General features: G+C 42.6%; 2 protein-coding genes across 8 annotated transcripts in view; both read left to right on the top strand.

Annotated features, from left to right (window-relative positions):
* The window catches only part of LOC6728079, a 30556-nt gene extending 22030 nt beyond the window's left edge, over positions 1-8526 (top strand). For 5 of the 7 annotated variants that reach the window (XM_016175310.3, XM_016175312.3, XM_016175311.3 and 2 more), the window contains 2 exons: positions 4856-5042; positions 5142-8526. In XM_016175310.3, the coding sequence (XP_016034701.1) occupies positions 4856-5042; positions 5142-7947 (2993 nt within the window). In that variant the 3' untranslated portion in view covers positions 7948-8526. Of the gene's footprint in view, positions 1-2543; positions 2754-3894; positions 3997-4855; positions 5043-5141 lie in introns of those variants that run through there. The other 2 variants (XM_016175306.3, XM_039295245.2) reach the window with 2 other exon arrangements.
* Positions 8527-10096: 1570 nt separating this feature from the next.
* Positions 10097-19349, top strand: LOC6728077 (serine-aspartate repeat-containing protein F). Its single transcript, XM_039295246.1, has 8 exons — positions 10097-10321; positions 10422-10561; positions 16105-16174; positions 16233-16562; positions 17351-17408; positions 17540-17611; positions 17669-18199; positions 18259-19349. The coding sequence occupies exons 3-8, from the start codon at positions 16166-16168 to the stop codon at positions 18384-18386; spliced, it is 1128 nt and encodes a 375-aa protein (XP_039151180.1). The 5' UTR covers positions 10097-10321; positions 10422-10561; positions 16105-16165; the 3' UTR covers positions 18387-19349.
* Positions 19350-20081: the final 732 nt, after the last annotated feature.

Below are 20081 nucleotides of genomic sequence, written 5' to 3'. Positions count from 1 at the left end.
ATTATGGAGGCTAACATGTGTGTGGGAGTCGAGTCGTCCGCATATGTACATATGTATATATGCATTCTATATGTCTGACATTCCCCATCCAAGTCGGGGCAGCCAGCAGCACAAGCCCTTTTATAACAAAACATTAATGTCAGAAACGTCAAAAATAACATCAGATATGAGGAACTTTTACCACGGACCTCCCAGTTGTTTACAATTCAGTAAAAACTGCATTAAAATGCCTAATGCCTTTTCTGAACTTGGCTTAAGTCAAGGCCCTACTAGCGATTCAACTAAATGCATTTTATGCCTGCCTACTTGATTTGCCATTTATGAACTTCCCTTCTTGATTGCCGTCTCCTATTTCGCATTTCCATATCTAGAGTTTATAACTCCTCCCTTTTTTGGGGTGGGAGTGGAAATGCCTATGCTTCATTTTCCATGACGCGGCACGCAGCGTGAAAATGCTGCACCCCATCCGCGGAATTTTCCCCCGCCATTCGGCCTTCTTTAGTATTTGTTTTCCTTATGTTTATGGCTTGGAAAACGGTTCGATGCCTCATTTTTCTTGTAGCTATAGTTTTTGCCGTTTCGCTATTTAGGGCTGAAAGTGAAATTTCGAAATGCTGTTTATGTTTGCTTTTAGCGGGAAATTCCTCGATGGTTTCAGTAGCTGCAGTTGCGTGTAAGGGAGCCGGGGAAAAGCCCTGTTCGATGCACTACTTTATGATGTGTTTCTAAATGTTTTCATTATTAGACGTTTCAATGAGAATATAAATTTCTTCATTTACTAGGTCATCGAGGGCTCCATTGAGTCTTGCCAGAATATAGTTCATTTTATTTGTATAATGCGTATAATGCGTATCTGGCGGTAGACCTAACAAAACTTAAGGTTCCCATAACTATCAGTATCACCAATAAATTCCTGACCGCATCTTTCACTTAATTGGAGCATTCGTGGACCGCAGAAGCACAAGGCTGTCATTAATCCGAACATCGCTCCATCCACTGACCTCTCTCGAACCCGAAACAAAAACACAGATTGCCTCCGGAATTGAGAGGCAAATGCAGGCACATTCAGACACCGAGTGCCAAATCAAATGCAATGTCATTTATAATCGTTGGGACTGACCATCACCATGCCCATTCCCATTCCCATTCCATTTGGACCACTCCACTCCAGCCCACCCCCATCCATTTTGGAATTTTCCCCCCCGGTGTCCAGCTGTCAGAAATTCTCACACTTTGTGCCAGGGAAACTAAACTGAGAGACAATGAGAACAGCAATTTCCATTTAACGATCTGGTGGCTCGGGGGATGGCGGAATATGGCTGGACATGGCACCGAAACTAGAACTAAAACAATTTAAATCACTTATGATTTATGCTCAGTGCGAACCAAATCTAAATTAATACAAATCTCTGCGAGAACGGCAGAGTTCTCTTCTTGGGGAATTCGGAATTTAGGTTAACCGGGGAGCAAGGAAAGGGAGTCTGAACTTTTGTGAGAAAGGATTTATCTGGGCTTGGACAGATCCGAGGGAATGAATGAGCAAGTACTATATGCTGCAATCTCACAAGGAAGTCGACAATTAACCAAATCCAAGTGGTAAACTGGCCTCAAATTAAAAGATATATGCGCATAATTAAGTTACAGTTGACATAATTAAATGATAATTGTTATGGCTGCATGGTATGTAGCCACCACACACACATGAGTGTTTTTTGAGTTATTTGCTGTTTGTTTGACTCTCGAGGGGGAGGGTTAATTTGTGTGTCGTCCGGTGTCCCCTGGTCCCCAAAAAATGCCCCTCCTTTAACCCATCGCGTTCGTGGCTGCAGTCCATTTAATCCCGCATTTATATTTCGGTGTTCGCCTTTCGTTGATTTATGTCTCTTGCTAAAATACAAAAAAAAAAGAAAACACAAAAAATGTCACCATCCGTGGTTGGCATTTATTCAAATTGTCTTCCCCCAAAAATTGTTCCTATACCCTCTGCAGTTTACCACTCTCCACACATCATCATAAAAATCAAGCGATCTTGGGCTAAGTTCACTATAAGAACATTTTTGATGAATTATTTGGGAATATATGGGGGCTCCTCTTTGAGGCAGCCACTTGGAAGTGGACTTAATGGTATTTCAGGGAAAAACGGTTGTTGTTTGTCTGCTTTTTTGCTATATTGCTATATAAAATGTTGTCGCTAAAAAAATTCAGATTTATTTATTTAAGTATTGGTTTTATGTTTAGAAAGGTTACCATAGTGTCAGACTAATAAAGTGATCATTGCTAGAACAAAGCTTTGAAATATTAGATAAGAATGCTACTTGTGCCGCTACGAGTATAAGCATAAAATAATCCATTTAATGTACGAGATTACTCAATCCAACCGTTTGGAACCAGATTCCCGAACTGCCCACTGTCAGTCGGAGAAGCTTTAGTTTTAATCCATTAATTAAAGTCGTAATCCTAGGCAGCCGCGCAATTTGCGGTCAAACCACAGCGCCACAATTGTGGTTCCAGCAGTTCCATTCGACGACAATTAGCGCAATGTTCGAGTCGGATTGCCGCGCTTGACAATCAAAAACGTTGTGTTTTTTGATTAAGTTTTAAGCAAAATTCGAAACGAACAAATCAAAATCGAAATCGAAGTGGAAGTGGAACTGTGGCAATGCCAACGAAGGGCAGTTGTCGCCTCTTTAGCTGCGTTTCGGGGCAGCGAAGGCCGTCGAAGGAGGAGGAGGATTATGTGGACATGGAGATGAGTGAGTTCCATATGCATCTCGTATCTTGTATCTCTGTCGGGATGCAGCTGGGCGATGCGAGGTCCATTAAATTGTGATCGATCACAGCCGAAATGCCGGAGTATTTTGCAAATTGCAAATACGCAGCGCAAATCAACAGAGCTGCGCAAAGATGATGAACAAAGGGAGCATTTTGTCTTAACCAAAATGGAGATGCGATTTAACAATTACCAGATGTTCCCCCACTCTCAGTTATTCCGGAATATATAGTCCACGGAGCAACTCAATGTCAGACTGCGCTTTTTCCATTCCTTCCCTGCTCGCTGCAATTTTCAACAGCCGCGTTGCTGTCGCAAAACTGTCGTCTGCCATGTAATTGAAAAATAAATTTCAATGCAGCGACAGCCTCCTGCTCCTCCTGCGCCTCCTGCTCCTCCTGCTCCTCCTGCTCCTCCTGCCTCGTCCACTTCAGTCACAAAATCAAAGTTTTCCAACTGAAATGAAACAAAAGCCATTAAGGCCAAAGTCGGCGGAGGAGCGAGGTCGTGCAGGATCAACAACTCAGAACTAATGTTAGCCAAATCTACCTACAATCAACTTGTGGTTTGTCAAAACAAATTTTGAAATTTAATATAAGCAGCGGAGAATTTGAATGCTCTAAAGACTTTAAGATACAAAATCCTTCAATATTTATTTTGCTAAATATGTTTATTTACTCAACAGGATAAACTTTTATGTGGTCACAGTAATTAATCATTGAAAAGGGCCAAAGCAAAGCTTTCGCAAACTACCCACAGTTCCACTTAATTATGTTGTCACAGGGGTCGTTTTTAGGGGGCATCAAATAAAATTTGACAATATTTTGCATATGAAAAAACGAAGGCTGAAATGAAACGAAGCAAAATACATCAGTGGCCCCTCGTATTTTTGTTTTTCCACGTCATGTATAGTATAGAGTGGAGCTCCGGTTCCAGTTCCTTTGCCTCATAATGAGCACCAGCTGCACATACTATATATATATACGTATCTGGCAAAGTCGGGCAGGAAAAACAGAGAAACCGAGAAGCAAAGTGTACTGGGCGACAGGAAGAAAGAGCGAAATACAGATAGAGATACTTCTGCTGACGTCGCCGCCATTTGTGGGTGTCAAGAAGTTCAGATTCTGGCAAATGCAACAGTGGATTTCGGTTTGGCCAGGAGATAGCATCGCCTTGTCCTCCTCCATCCATGTGCGTGTGAGTGCAGCATCAACGCTTGAGTTCTTGTAAGTTTCGCTCCGAGGAGATTTATTTAAATGCGCTAAACGTGACTGAATTTATGGGGCAACCTGAAACTCAAGGAGGGAGAATATCGCTGGGACAACAACTGATTAGTCCGGTCTAATTTATTTGGCTAAAACAGGAGGATAGAAAAATATGCCCCAACCGTAATTTATCTTGTTTTATTTAGTTTCATCTGGAGATCTCTTGTTTTCCTTCCACTAAATCCAAATCCAACCAGTCGCCAAGAGATTGTCACTGCGGAATGTCGGTGTGTGGAAAGTGCAATAGATTCCTGACATTTTTTTGAAATGCTGTTGAGCAAGATTCGTGAATAAAAGAATCCAATAATAATACATTGGGATTTTAGATTGTGAATGAGTGAGAAACCTGAAATATAAATGATGGTGTATGTTCTCAATCAAAACCATTTTTGAAAACCTGCTGTGCTGAGATAAGAAACTTTTCCAATCCACGTGACACAGTGCCTCACTTTGGTATGCAATCACTTTCCCATTGAGTCCTTGATTATCGCACATTGAAGAATAGCGGCGCTTGAGCGGGCCAAAAAGTCAAATTCCACGAAGCGAAGTTAAATAAAAGTGTTCCGGGAGTAGGGTCTGTTTGAAGAGGTCACAAATCAAGTTGGTCAAATCCTAAGTAAACACATTATTTATCACAGACACAGACATTCTCTATATAAATATATATGTATGTGTTTTCGTATATATGGGAATGGAGATTACTCAGGGGTCGCCGTGGGCCATTGCTTTCTTATCAGCAGCAACTCCTCCAAGGCGGAGTCAATCGAGTTTTCGAGTCATTTTCACTGACCGTCCCACGATCTTTTTGCTCATTTTGCAGACAACTGCGGCAACGTGAACAACACGAGTGGATCGAGTGCATCCGGATTCCTGGGCTCCCCCGGCTACAACATGGACGACATACTGATCATCACCGCCAAGCACAGCGAACGCGCCTATTTGAGGGCCACTTTCCTGAAGAACCACTTCGACAAGATCACCAAACAGCGCGGACGGAAACCATTCAAGTGAGTTGAAAACTCTAAAATATATGAACAATAATATTAATTAATAATTATTATTATTAATTATAATATTATTATTTATTATCTATTTATCCTTTCCAGTTTTCTGCACATCAAAATTGACGATGGTCCCTTCAGCGAGGAGATTGCCCACAAGTACCAGAACACAGCTTTGCAGATTGTGATCCTCTGTCCCGCCCTATTGGCCCTTCCTCACAGCTTCCTGATGACCCAGCTATCGTCCATCATTCGCGTGGAGAAGGTACTGGCCATTTTGTTGGATGTCAGCGAAGAGAAGGTGAAGGAGATGCACAAGTCGGCACTGCCCAGTTACTACAAGTGGCGTCGTTGCGTGGTGCGCGATAATGACCAGGTGCAGATCAGCAATATCCTGGGCATTGCCACCGATATCCTGGGACGCGCGTTGTGCCAGCGACCACCGTGCCAGGATAGCTCTGGCGGAGGAAGTGGTGGACTCTCGCGCAGCTTCTCTAGCTGCACCGAGGGATTCACTGTGCTGCCCAAGAAGGTTAAACTGGGCCAAAACAAGGTGGTTGCTCTGCTGGCGGAACCGCTGGAGAAGAACGACACCTTGAAGCTGCTGGTGGAAAAGTCCGGTGAGCTGATCGAGCTGCGCAACTTCAAGTGCCGCAATCCCTACACCCTGCAGTTCAATATCCCGGAGGCCTGCATGGAGATCTCCACCATGATCGAGATCCGCATCGAGAAGAACAACAAGAGTCTGGGTGCCAGACCCATCAAGTGCGAGAGCCGTCTGCGGGAACTGGAGCAGCTGCTGCGTATCGAGGACTCCCCAATTGAGTTCATGTGCCATGCCCTGGGAATTGGACCCGTGGAGCGGGATGCCCTCGATCAGCACTTGCTGCAGTGCTTCCAACGCAACATGCCGCCCAACTTCCACCTGCTGAGTGGTCCCAGCGAGCGTCAACCACACTTCTTCACCCGGCTGGAATCCAGTCCGGAGGAGTACCCCACATTGCTGCACTTCGCTGCCAGATGGGGCCTGAATCGCCTGTGCATCCAGCTGATGGAGTGCCCTGGTGGCGACACCGCCTGCGGAGTAAGAAACTGCGCCGGACGCACTCCGGCCGAGTTGGCCGAACAGGAGGGACATCACAAGTTGGCACAGAACATCGTCAGCTTCGCAGAGTTCCACGAACTGACCACCATGTATCATTACTTTAAGGGAGTGACTCCGCCAGGCGAGAGCTGTCCCAAGCCCAATGCCAATGTTGTGATTGAAGCACATCCTGGTAAGGCTGGAAAGACGAACAAGCCACCGAAGGAACTGCCCACGGCGGAGTACATGGAGATGTCCAGTGGATCGGAGCGGGAGAACACACCTGAAGTGAGGACCAAAACGGAAACCCTTGCTATCTCGAATCTCAACTACATAAGTGTGGAAACCGAGGACGAAAACCTGCAGGCATCCGTGGCCGAAAAGAAGGTGGAATCTGAGAAGAAACTGCCCGAGGCTGGCAATCAACCCGGCCCCGAAAAAACCACCAACGAATTGAGGATCAACGAGCCACCCTACTATCAGTCCAAAGAGCAGAACCAGCAGCCAAAGGAACTCAAGAACCAGAGCAAATCCCTGGACGAAGTGGATGCGGCGCCACTCTATCAGACCGACAAATTTAGTCAAGAGTGCTCGCAACTTTTGGAAAACCAACTGGGCAATGACTACGTGCTGCAGCCCTCCAATGTGCCGGTGGCCCAGGATGATGGCAACTATTTGTTCCAGCCATCGAATAGACCCGTGGAGGAGCCCCTCCGGTTGAATCGGTGCACCAACAGGCAGCCCGGATATGGAACACTGAAGCGCAGTGCCAGCGACGCTTCCGCCGCCAGTCACACAAGATCCAATGCCGACGATGAGCTGGCCGAGATTATGCACGATTTCAAGAACAACGTGCTCTCCATTCGGGACGTGGAAGTGCTGGTGGAACGCTGGAAGCACCGCAACGATGTGCAGCAGAGCTTCCGGGAGAAACAGGATCAGATCGACCAGCTGCGACGCGAGTACGAGCGCATCCAGGAGCAAGTGAAGTCTCATCTGAAGCGCGAAACGCCCTTCGAGCGGATCAAGAAGTTCTTCTTGCGATCCAAGACACCTGGGGGAAACGACAGCCTGCTGGACGAGACCAAGTCATCGATAGCCACCAGCTGTAGCTTCAAGTCCGCAGGTGGCGTGAGCTCCACCGCTGGAGCAGGACGTCCCATCAGTTCGCTGAGCCTGCAGAGCGTGTCCAGCTCGAGTTCCTCCTCCGGCAGACTGAGCACCGGCAGCAATTGCAGTGGTGCCTCGCTGGGAGATTCGGGCACCCACTCGGATCACGAGGATCGTCGCTTCCCCCACTGCCGGATGATGGACAACTACATGGTGCCACCGACACCTAGACCCGTCTTTACGCCCAGCTCAACGCCCGGTGATGAGCGTCATCAGATTGTATTCCCCTCGCCCATGTCCAGTTGCCAGCGCTTGAACACACCCACCAGCCCCACGGGATCCGAGCACTACCAGATGTTCCCCTCGAACATACCCGTGTACGGCAGCCAGCCGCTGGTTGGATCCCAGAGCAGCAACTACCTAAACACCATCATGGAGGCCAAGGAGCAGGCGGAGACACAGCACTACCAAAACCAGAACGGAGTCACCCTGCAGCCCATTAAGCTGAACGAGCGATCGAACATCATCTACGGCAAGCTGACCAAGAGCAGCTCCGCCAGCGGATGCAGCTCCTTCAAGCCCAAACAGATCCCAGTACCCTGTCCCCAGGTGGGCAGCATCGAGGTCCAGGCCGAAGTCTACCAGAATGTGGGTGACGTTGCTCCGGAAAAGGATTCCAAAGCAGAGGAGGAGGCGCCAAACTACATGAACTGCTAGGCCATCCCAACGACACATATTGCAATCGAAAGATTCGAAAGATTTTCATATATTGGTATTCGTTCGATTTACATGCGAGATTTGAATTTTGATCGAAATCGAAATCCTTAATATTTGCTTAGTCTGTAAGCTCATCCATTGCATACTAAATGAAAGGATAAAATGAGTATGAACTAGTTATCGGTATTCTAATTATATGTTTAAGATATTCGAAAGAGTGCCTTGGGCCTTTGAAGTTTTTGAAACTGAAATTGAACAGTTAGAACATCAGAGGTCTCAAGATCCCTTCGGATTACTGTATTATCTCTGTAGTCTTCGGTTTCAGCGACTAATTGTACATTTGTGAAACGATTGCAAGCAACCAAATCAACATATCGCTAGCCCTTAAGTGTAGATCCTAAGTCGATACCAACAAACCAAGCAGCTGACATATCAACGCGATTCATCCAACTCTAGGAATACCCCATTTAGCGCTAAGAATCCCACCTCTGGCATGCCGCTAAGCATGAAAAACTCGTTCATTCTCCACTGCTCAACCCGCAAAGTTAAACGCAATAAATTTTTTTATATATAAGCAAAGTCAAACCTATTTTCATTTGCACGTGCGAAGGACGTGGTGTTTGGTGTGGCAGGACTTGTGGGAGGCAAAGTGTCCGTGGCGAACAGGAAATCGTGCGGAATCCCTTGCAACACGCAAAACGGGATTGCAACTGCCAACGTAAATTTCCCTTTTTTCGGAAGCAAACGCAAGTTTGCATTTATGCTGACTGGAATGAGTTTTCCACGCTTCCGCTCAAATAATAGAAAAGCGAAATGGAAAAGTGAAACGAGTTAAATAACAGAAATGCTCGTAGCTCTCTTTTCTGCTGACAATCTAATGGCCGCTTAGGGATTAATGCTAGCTGCAAAAAAATTACGAACAGCATTAATTCAGCTTATGACAGTAGGAAATTGTAATGGAAGTTTATGGAGCACTGCTTAAACAAAAATTATTGTACCAATCACCCCCTGACCTTTTTGATTGTTGCAAATGTGCAAGTTCCATAGTTGAAGGACAGGCCAAGTAGATTTTTCAAGAATGCAAAAAGGCATTCCTTGCATTACACATCACAATATTTAATATTCAGATTAAAAATGATATTTGCTGCACCAATACCAGAGGGATTTCAATTTGTTCCTCCCCCAAAAGTATGCCACAAAAATGCTGAAAAGCGAAATGCGGAAACCTCATAGGAGTACCCAGTACCCAGCATCCATCCTCGTCGGACTGCCACCAGCATCCGCCACTCGAGGGCATACATGGATCCATATATGCAGTGTAGCTGAGGAACAAAAAAAAAGAAGACCATTAATGTATAAGCAAGGATTCGCACTAAGCCGGCATCTCTTAATTCACACTCAATGGGCCGCAAAAATCTCTCGCTGCGCTCCCGTTGCGTACGCTCTGCATAGTATTTTTCCCAGCTGGCTTGCCACTCGAGTGCATGAACGCCCGCACTAACACTGATAAATCTATACCTTCACAAAAACACACACACACACACACAGAGAGACGGAGGGCAGACAACATGGCCACAATCAGTCGGCCATCAGTCTTTGGCCTGCACCATTTCCGTATCCGCTCCGCTCTGTTGTTTGTTTTGTTTCTCTGCTGTAACGCAGCGATGGAAATAGAGAGAGAGAGAGCGAGAGCGAAAGCTTTGTAAGAGCAGAGCTTTTATATAAAAGGTTTACAATATTCAAAATACCATAAAACTTACAAAGATACTAACATTTAATTATTGAATTATTTTATACATAATAAATGAATTATTAATTAGTTTGGAAAATAGGTGTGCAACAATCGGCAACTCGTTTTATTGCATAATTCTGCCTTAAAACTGGGAACAATACTGTGTACAATCTAAATTGGAAATATGTATAAGAATGGTCATTACTGACAAAACAAACCTCTCCAAAAAAAACATTTCAGTAAAAATTAGCTCTAAAGTACCTTCATCATGCCCTTCACTGCTTACAGGGTATTCAAAAAAGTGAGAGCACAGCGCGTTGGGAGAGAGAAAGCTGGCAAAAGAGAGCGGGAGAGAGCCGAAAGCTTTCACTTGAGCAAGCTAAAAGCGAACAAGTGTGTATAAAAAGGACATTTCGTTCAGTCGTCGACTTTGTTAATTAAGCGAAACTGCGACGCAAAAAAGCGGAACAAATTTTCTTTGGCCACAGAGAAAAACGTTTCCATTTTCCGCTGCAACAAAGTGTTTAAAAAGTAAAACATACTGTTTGCCATTTACTTGCATAAAAAACAATTGTGCATCTGAAAATTGAATGTTAGCGCGTAACCAGTGAACCAAAATCGAAGGACGTGTTTTGTGTGTGTGTAAGTTTGTGCAAAGAAAACACTTGCAACCGTTTTTGCAGCTTCAACTGCGTAGAAGCCAGGGAAAACACACGTTAATTACATTATACCCACGCCGCAGAATCTTTGATTCGCTGAAAGTCCTGGGACTCAGTGCTAATTAATCCTGGGACTTGCTGCTTCCACAGCTGCGAAAAATCCGAGAGGCTGCAAATGCATTAAGCAGGTGGACGGAACACCGCACACCGTGAATAATTGAAGGTAGGTGAAGTTGCCCTGTCAGCAGGCCAGTGAATCTGATGCCAGATTTCAGCCCACATCACCGCCACGATTCCACGCATTAACCTTCGTCCTTGGCGGGAATTGTGTGCTCTTCTGGTCGGCATTTTTGTATATTTTAATTATTTATTTCTGCCACTCGAGAGCGGCAACGGTTGCCACCCCAAAGTGCCGAGCACTCGAAACTTTCTGCACAGCAACACATTTTTAATGATGTGCTAAACGATCATCTCGAGGCCCATGTAAATTTTTCACCTCGCAATGCGGAGCTTAACCCCTTGGGTTTTCATGTGACATATTTGTAAAATGTAGATGCTGGCAAAAGCAAAAGCCCTATGTCCAAAAATAATAGAACGTTGTTGCTGTCTAATTATTTTATGTTGCTTATTTAGCTTCCAGTTTCACTGTCTAGAAATATACAAGAATTAACATTTTTAAGCTACTTTCTTAAACATATAAATCTTAAATCATATAAATCTAAAGTATTCCGAAGACGTTGCATAGAAACAACAAAATATGTGCCCTTTATTTCAAATTGAAAATACAGAAAATTATACATTCTTCTATTAATTTAAATTGGAAAAATACATTTTAAATTGTAGTGTGATGAAGGCATATATTGCAGCTTAAGATCAATAAACAAAAAGTCTAAAAGTGAAAAATAATTTGTTGTAACACTTAAAGCGCCAAACTCTGCAGACTGGTGACTTAGCGCATATATTATTTTCCGGGTATGTGACAATCACTTCACTGGTTTTTTGTTTCGGGCTCTTCTTGGCTTGTCACCAGCGTCTTTGGGTCGAGTTGGCGGGCACTTATAAATATTTCAAGCAGTCAAAGCTGGGCTGTGTAGGTCCTGTGTGTCCTTTTTCCTAGCAAATATGTAAGCAGCCGCAACTTGTTAGCGTGTGTGCCTGCACAAACACTAGCAAACGTCAGCGTTTCCGCTTCGCTTTCTGTGTCAGCCAGCGGCTTTTTCATCCTCTTCATCATTTTCTTGGCCAAGAAGCCGTCGCATTGTTGCTTTAATTTTAATTACCACTTGGGCGACTTTTGCGCCGTGAGTCGGTGAAAAAGAGACTCACTGTATGAGTGAATGAATGAATGAATGGCACAAGACAGGCTGCCGAGTGGAGGCTAGAAAGCATCTGAAAGGCAGAGTGCACTATACACACAAACGTGTGTATGTGTAGCTCGCATATATAAATTCCTGTTTAGGTATAATGCAGAACCGACAAACAAAAACCCTTGCAATACAATGCGAACAATTCCAGAGAAAAGCCGCATTGTTATGGCAAAGCCACAGACAACTGGAAAATATTGCGCATACGCCGCGTACGGCTGCCACTCAAAGTTATGCTGCGTATGGGAAATGTTACACACAGCATAATTGCTTATTTGCCGCTTCGGTGGCGATCTAAACCATATTCGGTTTAGACACAGACGAATAGATAACCATCCCCCATCCGCCAAGTATCGATTGTAATTCATACAAAGCCAATGACCACAGCGAACCGCCCAAATGTCCGTCCTTGGGCGTTCTGTTGGTGGGTGGCAGCAAATTAAACTTTCTATAGACAAGTTTTTCGGTCTACAGAAACTTTTTCTTTGCCATATTATAATACCTAAGGAGCGATAAAATATGAGAGAAGCTTCGCACCCAAAAGACGTGGCTTCAAATGGGGTTGTATTTGTTTCCATTAAAGTAGATACTTGAAATTTCAGCCATCTACAAGATTTCCCTGGCGAATATTAAAGTACTTTTAGTTTTCCTAATACAAGTTTGCCAGGAGAGTTTGGAAAGTTTTGGCATATTTAATGTTATGGGTTGTCAATTCAATCGACCGTCATTTTATGAGAGTACTAGTCAAAGTTTATTGAATTTTTTCGACATCCATTCCTCATATTTTCAGATTCCTTTGAACTTCTAAATCCAATTTTTGCTGGGCTTAGAAAATAAGCTTACACAAGCCACTTTACATTGATTGGAAGAGCCAAAGTTCCAATGACTATGTAGTTAGCAGTCAAAAGCATACGAAAGGTACTTTTTGAACACTGCTACCATAATATTTGGGCAACGAGTGAAAAAGCCAGTTAAATGGCCAACGCTTGGCAGCCGCTCAAAGAGCCGCAAACGTAATTGCAATAGCGATAACAACGTTTTTAGGACGATCATTATAATCATGCAATTTGGCCCACGTCCTTTCAAGGACTGGACTCTTTCAGCCAAAGGAAGAAAATATTTACAAAGAATTGTTATTGCAGTTTGCTAAGTCGTTTGACTGTGCTGTCCCACGAGCATATTTATACGCTATCATAAATTCGCCTTTTATTGACAACATTTTGCCAGGCGACACCACAGCACGAAAAACAAACTTTATTCTTCAGGTTTTTAGGCTTTAAAACCACCACATTTGTGAGCTTTAAATTGAAGCCATATTCTTGGAACAGGGTTACTTTAAAAAGGATTAATAAATAACAAAATTAGCAATTTATTAATGGATATGGGGAGTAGCTTACCAATTTTATAACTTACCGCCTGTAAATTTAAATAGATACCAAATATAAAGGTAACATAAGGCGAGTTTCGTTTATTAAGATTAATAAAAAGTTAGGTATACAAAAAGTGTTTATTTACCCATGAGGTTTTTCACTCTGCATTTATTGGCCTGGCCAGATGGGTTTTGCCGGCACTATTTGCCGGCTAAAAAATTTATTAAGCGAAAAACTCATTAACGGCTTGTGTTGTGACTGCCCAATGGCAAGGACCTTGGATTCGGTAGTGTCAGCTCCTTCGGTTGGCCTGTTAGTTAGTTGTTGGCAGGCGATGGGACTTCGACTACATATTGCATGTTATTTTGGCTCAAATAAGCCCCAACAGGCCGGCAATTTGGCAAACATTCGTACGGGCCTAGCTGGGGATTGGTATCGCAGTCAACCCATTTAAGTGTTTGTTATAAATTATTCGGCGCATTTTCAAACTGGACAACCGAATTGCAGTAACGGCAATGGCTTTTTATGCAATTTTACTGCACTGTGGCCGCCATCTGACCCCATGACGCATTTGCAACATACATACGCTCACTATGTGGCACAAGTGGCTCACATACATAACTTTCCGGTTCGCCGACTCTAGATTTGGCCCAAACCAAACGGGGTTGGTTGCCGTTTAAATTCAGGTACGGCCAGCTTTTGAATGGAAATTCAATTTGCCCGCAGACATTTTAATTATGCAAATGAAAATGATTTGAGTACGTAGCCAGCACCTGTTTGTGGTCTCATCATAGACAAAGTTTCCCCTATTAAATTTCTTACCACGTCATTGAAAATACCGACAAATTGGCAACTGCTCTTAAAATCACATAAATTGTGGATGGCAAAAAACTAATTAAACCACTTAAGGGGGCCATCATTATAGCTATAATTTGTTGATAGCATAATGACAATAATTTATAGTTGTCCATAAATTACGTACAAAATTGTCTGCCTTTGAAGGTTAAAACAATCGCATTTTTTGTATTAATACATAGTAAATAATACGTTAATAAGTATATATTAAATAAATACTCCTCCCAACAGAATGCAACTATTCTAGTACTGTTTTCTTGTTTCTTTAGTTGGTTTCAAATCTCGAAACTGACAAAAGCGAAACTTTAGTTTATAACAGCTTTAGGAAGTTTCGAAACGTTGAATTACTCAGAAGAAAACTTGTTTTGAAATTAGTTTTTCCACTCGTGTTAATTGAGCTCCACTGAATAAGTTAGTGCTTAAGACCGGAAAAGTAAAGGGTTTTCTGTAAAAGAGGCAAACTAAAGCTGTCATGAGAATTGTGGCACATGGTGAGTAGTCGCAAAGTACTTTTAAAAGCTTTTTTCCAAAACAGTTCCCCCAACGAGCAACATGTCCTTTTTCGCAACCTTGTAAAAGTCTGGGCTGAAAATTAGCAAAAAATAGATACAGATATACTCGTACGATTGGGAATATGGCTGCAGTCCTGCGATTGAGTTTGCGTGACAGGATGAGCCAGACATGTCTGACATTTGGAAATGCCAGAAAGGATCAACCGACGAGTAAACAAATCGCAGACAATTGACTGACTGACTGACGTGTTGTTTGCAGAGACAGAAAGAGAAAGCACGTCACCGGGCGACAGAGACGGGTGACATGAGCCAGCAATTAGGATTCAATGAATGCATTGGGTATAAAATACAATTAAGGGCCATTTGGAGCAGTAAACAAGCAGTGAGCAGCGAAAGCCACGTCTGTTCGCTTTTGGCTACAGCACGTTGCAAGATGGTTATTATTATTTCAATTATGGGTATTGATTTTACAGCTAAAAGGAAAGTACACAGAAAAAAAGATTTTGCATCGAAAATCAAGACATGTTATATATCATGTATTTAAACGCGTCCCAACAAATTTAAGTAAAGATTTTTGATTTTTGCTAACTATCAAGCATGTTCTTATTTTAGTAATCTAATTATTATATTTTTTATTAATCTGTAATTCCTTATTTTTTCCGTGCACTTCAGAAACCAGAACCTCATAAGTAAATCATTCGTCTGCTGGGCATTAAAGCAAATTTATTGTTTTTAGTGACGACCCTCGAGTCCTTGACTGCGAGCGCTTTCAATTATTGAAAGGAGCAGACAGCCGAAACACACACACACACACATGCACACAGGGATACTCACGCACACACTTGCACTTCGATGGCTGTCTGCAAATGCTGCATAAATAACCGAAAAATTGCATACCTCGAGGCGTGGTGCATGTCGTTCGCCAATTAAAGGCCCGTTCGCAGGGAAGAACGCCAACAATTCCGCTCATTTGCCCTCTTCGCACTTGGCTTTCGCAGCCGGCGAATACTCGTATGTTCGCGTGTCGAGTTGGCCTATTCAACTAGTTGGCCAAAAAGAGAGAAGCCGCCGGCGATATTCCCCCAAAAGCCCCTATCAGCCGCTTCATTGAATTTCGCTTCTTGTGTAGAAAGTTCACTGCAGGAAAATATGCATAATTGTTTTAGTAAAAATTAATTGGATGTTTAAATTTATTTAAATTTTACAACCAAAAACAAAAATTATGTAGTGTAAAGAATCTACTTATTGGAGAGATATCTTCCTTTCATGTTTACAAAAATAAATGTAAAATTAAAACGAAATTATCAACTTTAATCCCAAAAATTAGGCCGCATTAAAATAACAAGAGCTTAAGTTATTATTTTGAATGTAGTATTAAATTTTCATCCAGTGCAGTTGGGCTAAATTTATCTTTACGGTTAGCTGAATGGCGAATGTTTGGGCTCATCCACCAGAAGTGAAATTAGCATTTGACATTTAACGAATTTCCAACGCTCTTTGTTGCCTGCTTTTTTCTTACCAACTTGCCTAGACACTGAAGGTCGAAGGTAGGGCAATCCAATTACGGATAAGCATCGAAATCGATAGCGTTGCTGCACTGCGGTCCCTTCCAATCTAGATCAATTGCAATTCAAATTTATTCACTTCTTCTAATTGCCATTTCAGACAAGGCAATGAAAATGCTAAATTGAAGATAGCTAACATTTTCAAATTTCTATCGGAGATCATGTCAAACGTGAGTATTTCGCAGAGAGCTCAGTACCTAAGGGCATGAATTGAAATCACTTTTCCAGCTCCTCTACATGGACAAATCGAATGGCAATGGCGTCTATGCGGTTAGGCCCAACAGCAGCAATGGCCACATGGACAACGATAATGGCCTAAACGGGTCAGGTGGTGTTCCTGCCACCACCTCTACCACAACAGCAACTGCAACTGCAGCAGGTGCAGCCCTAATGGCCACAGCTAACAACATAAACATAATGAACGGAGCTGCCGCTGCAGCCGCAGCTTCCGCTTCCGGTCTGCCCACTTCCGCTTCCAGCGAGGACCTCAGCCAAAGCCTGTCCGAGTACACAGATGCCGACGAGAGCGTGTCCGCACCCACTGAGTTTCTCGCCGAGGTAAAAGCATTTCAGGTTAACCAAGTCCTTCTAAACTTGCCACCAAGTTAGCCAGCTAAAGCTTCAGTACAAACAGCCAAAGTTTTAGTTTCTACTTCCGCACGAGCGAATTTTAGGTGTATATGCAAATAAGGGTGAATATGCATAAGGGTGGCAGCAATTTCAGCTTATCAATTAAATGGATGGTCAGTGGGAGTGTTAAAGATAAAAGATAATAGGGATTTAGAAAGAAGTAACAAGCTTTTGAAGTATTAAAAACAAAATTTTGAGACGTTCTATAGCATGACAAAGTTGTATTTACAAAACAATTATCGCATGCTAATAAGCTTATGCTTGCCCAACTGCTTCGTTTGCCTACAAAAAATCAATTAGATTTTACTCATTATCCTTATCCTAGCGTGGCACAGTTACCCTTTGTTTTGCTCGACACCAAAAACAACGAGGATCCTTGAGGGGAACTTATGCAAATGCAAATTGCTGCGCTGCCAGCGGAGATTGCGGATTTAAGTTAAAGTCCTTTCGGAAGGATTACGGCACCGAGCGCACTTGGCCAGCTTATTGATTGCTAATAAATTGCTTTCGAGCGCATTCAACTTTCAGCAGAGTCAACTTTTTTGTCCTACCCACTATGTGGGCCAGTAGATCGAGGGGGTAGGGGGTGTAGATACATATATAAGCCTTTGTTGTTGAGATGTTATGAGAATTTCAAAAGGATTTGTTGGCATTCCCTTAAACGTGTATTGTGCAATGCAGCGTATTATATTGTGCGTTTCTTGATTCTCCTGCAGTTCCTGTCCGCCGTGATGCTAAAGGACTACAAAAAGGCATTGAAATATTGCAAATTGAGTGAGTAGAATACAAAATCAGATTCCAAAGTATGTCACCATGCTTCCAAGAGTTCGCTTTTTTGAGTCTGAAATTCAATCTACTGGGACTTTTATAATGTATAATTTATAATTTTATTCGCCCCGCTGCAGTCCTGCAATACGAGCCCGACAACGCCACGGCCAAAGAGTTCTATCCCCTCATCCTGGACAAGTTGCGGGCAGGTAGGTGGACAGATGAGCGGTGTGGTCAGTCAATTAATACTTATCTCGTTGCCCCAGTGGCCACATCCAGCGACAGCGATGAGAACTACAATAAATCTTCATCGCCCGACTTGGCTTTGGATCTGCATGTATCGGATGTGGAGGCTGACGTGGACGGGGATGAGGCAGGAGATGCCGACGGGGATGGGGATGCAGATGCGGATGGCGATGGCAGCGAGAGCAGCAACAATTGTTCCGAGGAGGAGGATAATGGGTGGGGTGATGATGAGATTGACAACGTGGATGTGATGGATGGCGAGGAGGAGAGCAGCAGCAGTGGCGATGACTTCGATTTGCCCATCGACGATGCAGGTCAGGATCCAGCTGCTCTCGCAGTTCATGCCCACCATTCCCATAACCACTCGCACTCCCATTCCCACAACGATTCTGGATCCTCGAGGAATTCATCCAGCGGCGGAGGAGGACGCAGCGACAACACCACACATTCCTACTCCAGTTTGCTCCTGGAGGAGGAGGACGATATCGTGCCCGTGAGCCTGAACTTTGGCCTGAAGGAGCACACAGCAGCTGACCTGGACGTGAGCAATGGTAAATTAGTGATTAACCAGTATTTCCGTACATTGACCTCATAAATTGCATCATTTCAGGCAACAAAGTACCCTCCGCCTCCTGCAGCGACTCCGAATCCCCGACAGAACCGCTCACCCAACGCCTGGCGGCCATCCTGCGCTCCAAGTGCGGCGTATCCGGTGGTGGGTCAGATGGGACCTACTAAATCCATATATATGTATACTCGTATATACTCAATCCCAAACTGTGCAGAAATTATTTTGTTGTGGATAGTGCTGACGATTTGCTTACAGAATGATGTTTGATTTCTTGCCCGCTGCACAGGGACATCTATATATTCTTGTATAACTATTTATATAAACACACTCCACCCTTTGCCCGGCTAGTTTTTCCACTAGTGCGATCGCTTTACGAACCTAGAAACCGTCCCTAACTGCATACTCTCGTATCTCGTATCTTGTATCTTCACTTGCAAAGTTTTCTCCCTAGGACAAACATATCGTACAAACTCAATAAGTACTTATATATACATCAATACCTATTTATACTATATATTGTACATGTTAAGCCTAGAACCCAATAAAGATATACTCGATACAGTAAGCTGAGCATGGCTAAGGATTAGGTGATTATACACACACACGGAATGCGAAACCGAATCAATATAGATTTACATAGATTTACAAGTATATATTTTAGTAAGACACCCATTCAGAACGCACAGGACTTGGAATGCTTTACATTTTTGCATTTGATAGAGATCGATTTTTTCCCCCAGGATATAGAAAGAGAGTTACGAAGCCAAGGATAAGTCTGATATGTCTATAAAACAGACGGAGGATGGAACGAACGATCGCAGAACTACAACTGAAATGGTCCAAAGTCACAAACTACGTAGAAGATTGTAAATAGATATATTTTGTATCAATTAAGCCTGTACTAGAGTCTATATATTCGTTCGATTTCGTTGTATAAGTTAATCAGGGACATAACTCTAAAAACTCCCCCAGTAATAAAACGTATGTTTAATATTATTCATATAAATATTTGTATCTGATATGTGTAGCTCTTGGCTAAGTTTTCCTATCTGTATTGTTGAATTATATAATCCAGAAGGTCTGAATGTTTACGGAAGACAATTGTAATAAAAGTGGCAAGAAAGCTGGAATAGTCGATTTTTATTAAGGAAAAACCGGTAATGAATTGTTTATCAAACAGTTGCATTTTTATTTTAAATCCGTTATTATCAAAGATCTTTTTTTAATCGTAAACTTCTTAACATGACATGCTATCATCTCGTATATGTTTTTCGCATATTGGTTTTTATAAAACTTTGCTGATGATATTCGAAAATGGGGTGTTTAAAAAAGATTTTCTTATGAATTTACTGTTTATAAACTCGTTTTGGTTTTACTTATGAAATGCATTAAAAAATATACCAAAATTGCTGTTGGCTTGTTATTGCCTTGTATAATGCTATAAAAATTTCTCTGCAAATCTTTTTTGAAATAATCTATTTATAGTATCTTCCACTATCCCATTTAGCAATCTGATATGTAACAAACTACTTTGATTAAATATTTCTTTTCTTCCTTCGCTCTTTAAATACTGGTTGTTTTTGAATTCGTTTCTTATTATCTTCATTATCATTATGATGTTTCAGCACCAATGGAAACTATACAAATTAAATACAGCATAACAAAATTCGTTCTATTATTAAGATTATGTTGTTTGGTTTTGTTTTTGCGTAATAAACTATTTTTGTTGTAAGTTGCTCAAAAAAATCAGGTAATGAAGCTTTGTTTGTTTCGTTTTGTTCTGTGTTGTGTATCGTGTTTAGTTGATATCTTAACTGATAATCCAAAAGTATTTCAGATGCTTAGCCATTGATAAGAACTGA

The sequence above is a fragment of the Drosophila simulans genome, chromosome 3R (assembly GCF_016746395.2).
Source record: "Drosophila simulans strain w501 chromosome 3R, Prin_Dsim_3.1, whole genome shotgun sequence".
Lineage (NCBI taxonomy): Eukaryota > Metazoa > Arthropoda > Insecta > Diptera > Drosophilidae > Drosophila > Drosophila simulans.
The sequence above is the reverse complement of the archived record's forward strand: the minus strand, read 5'-3'. Positions and strand labels throughout refer to the sequence as shown.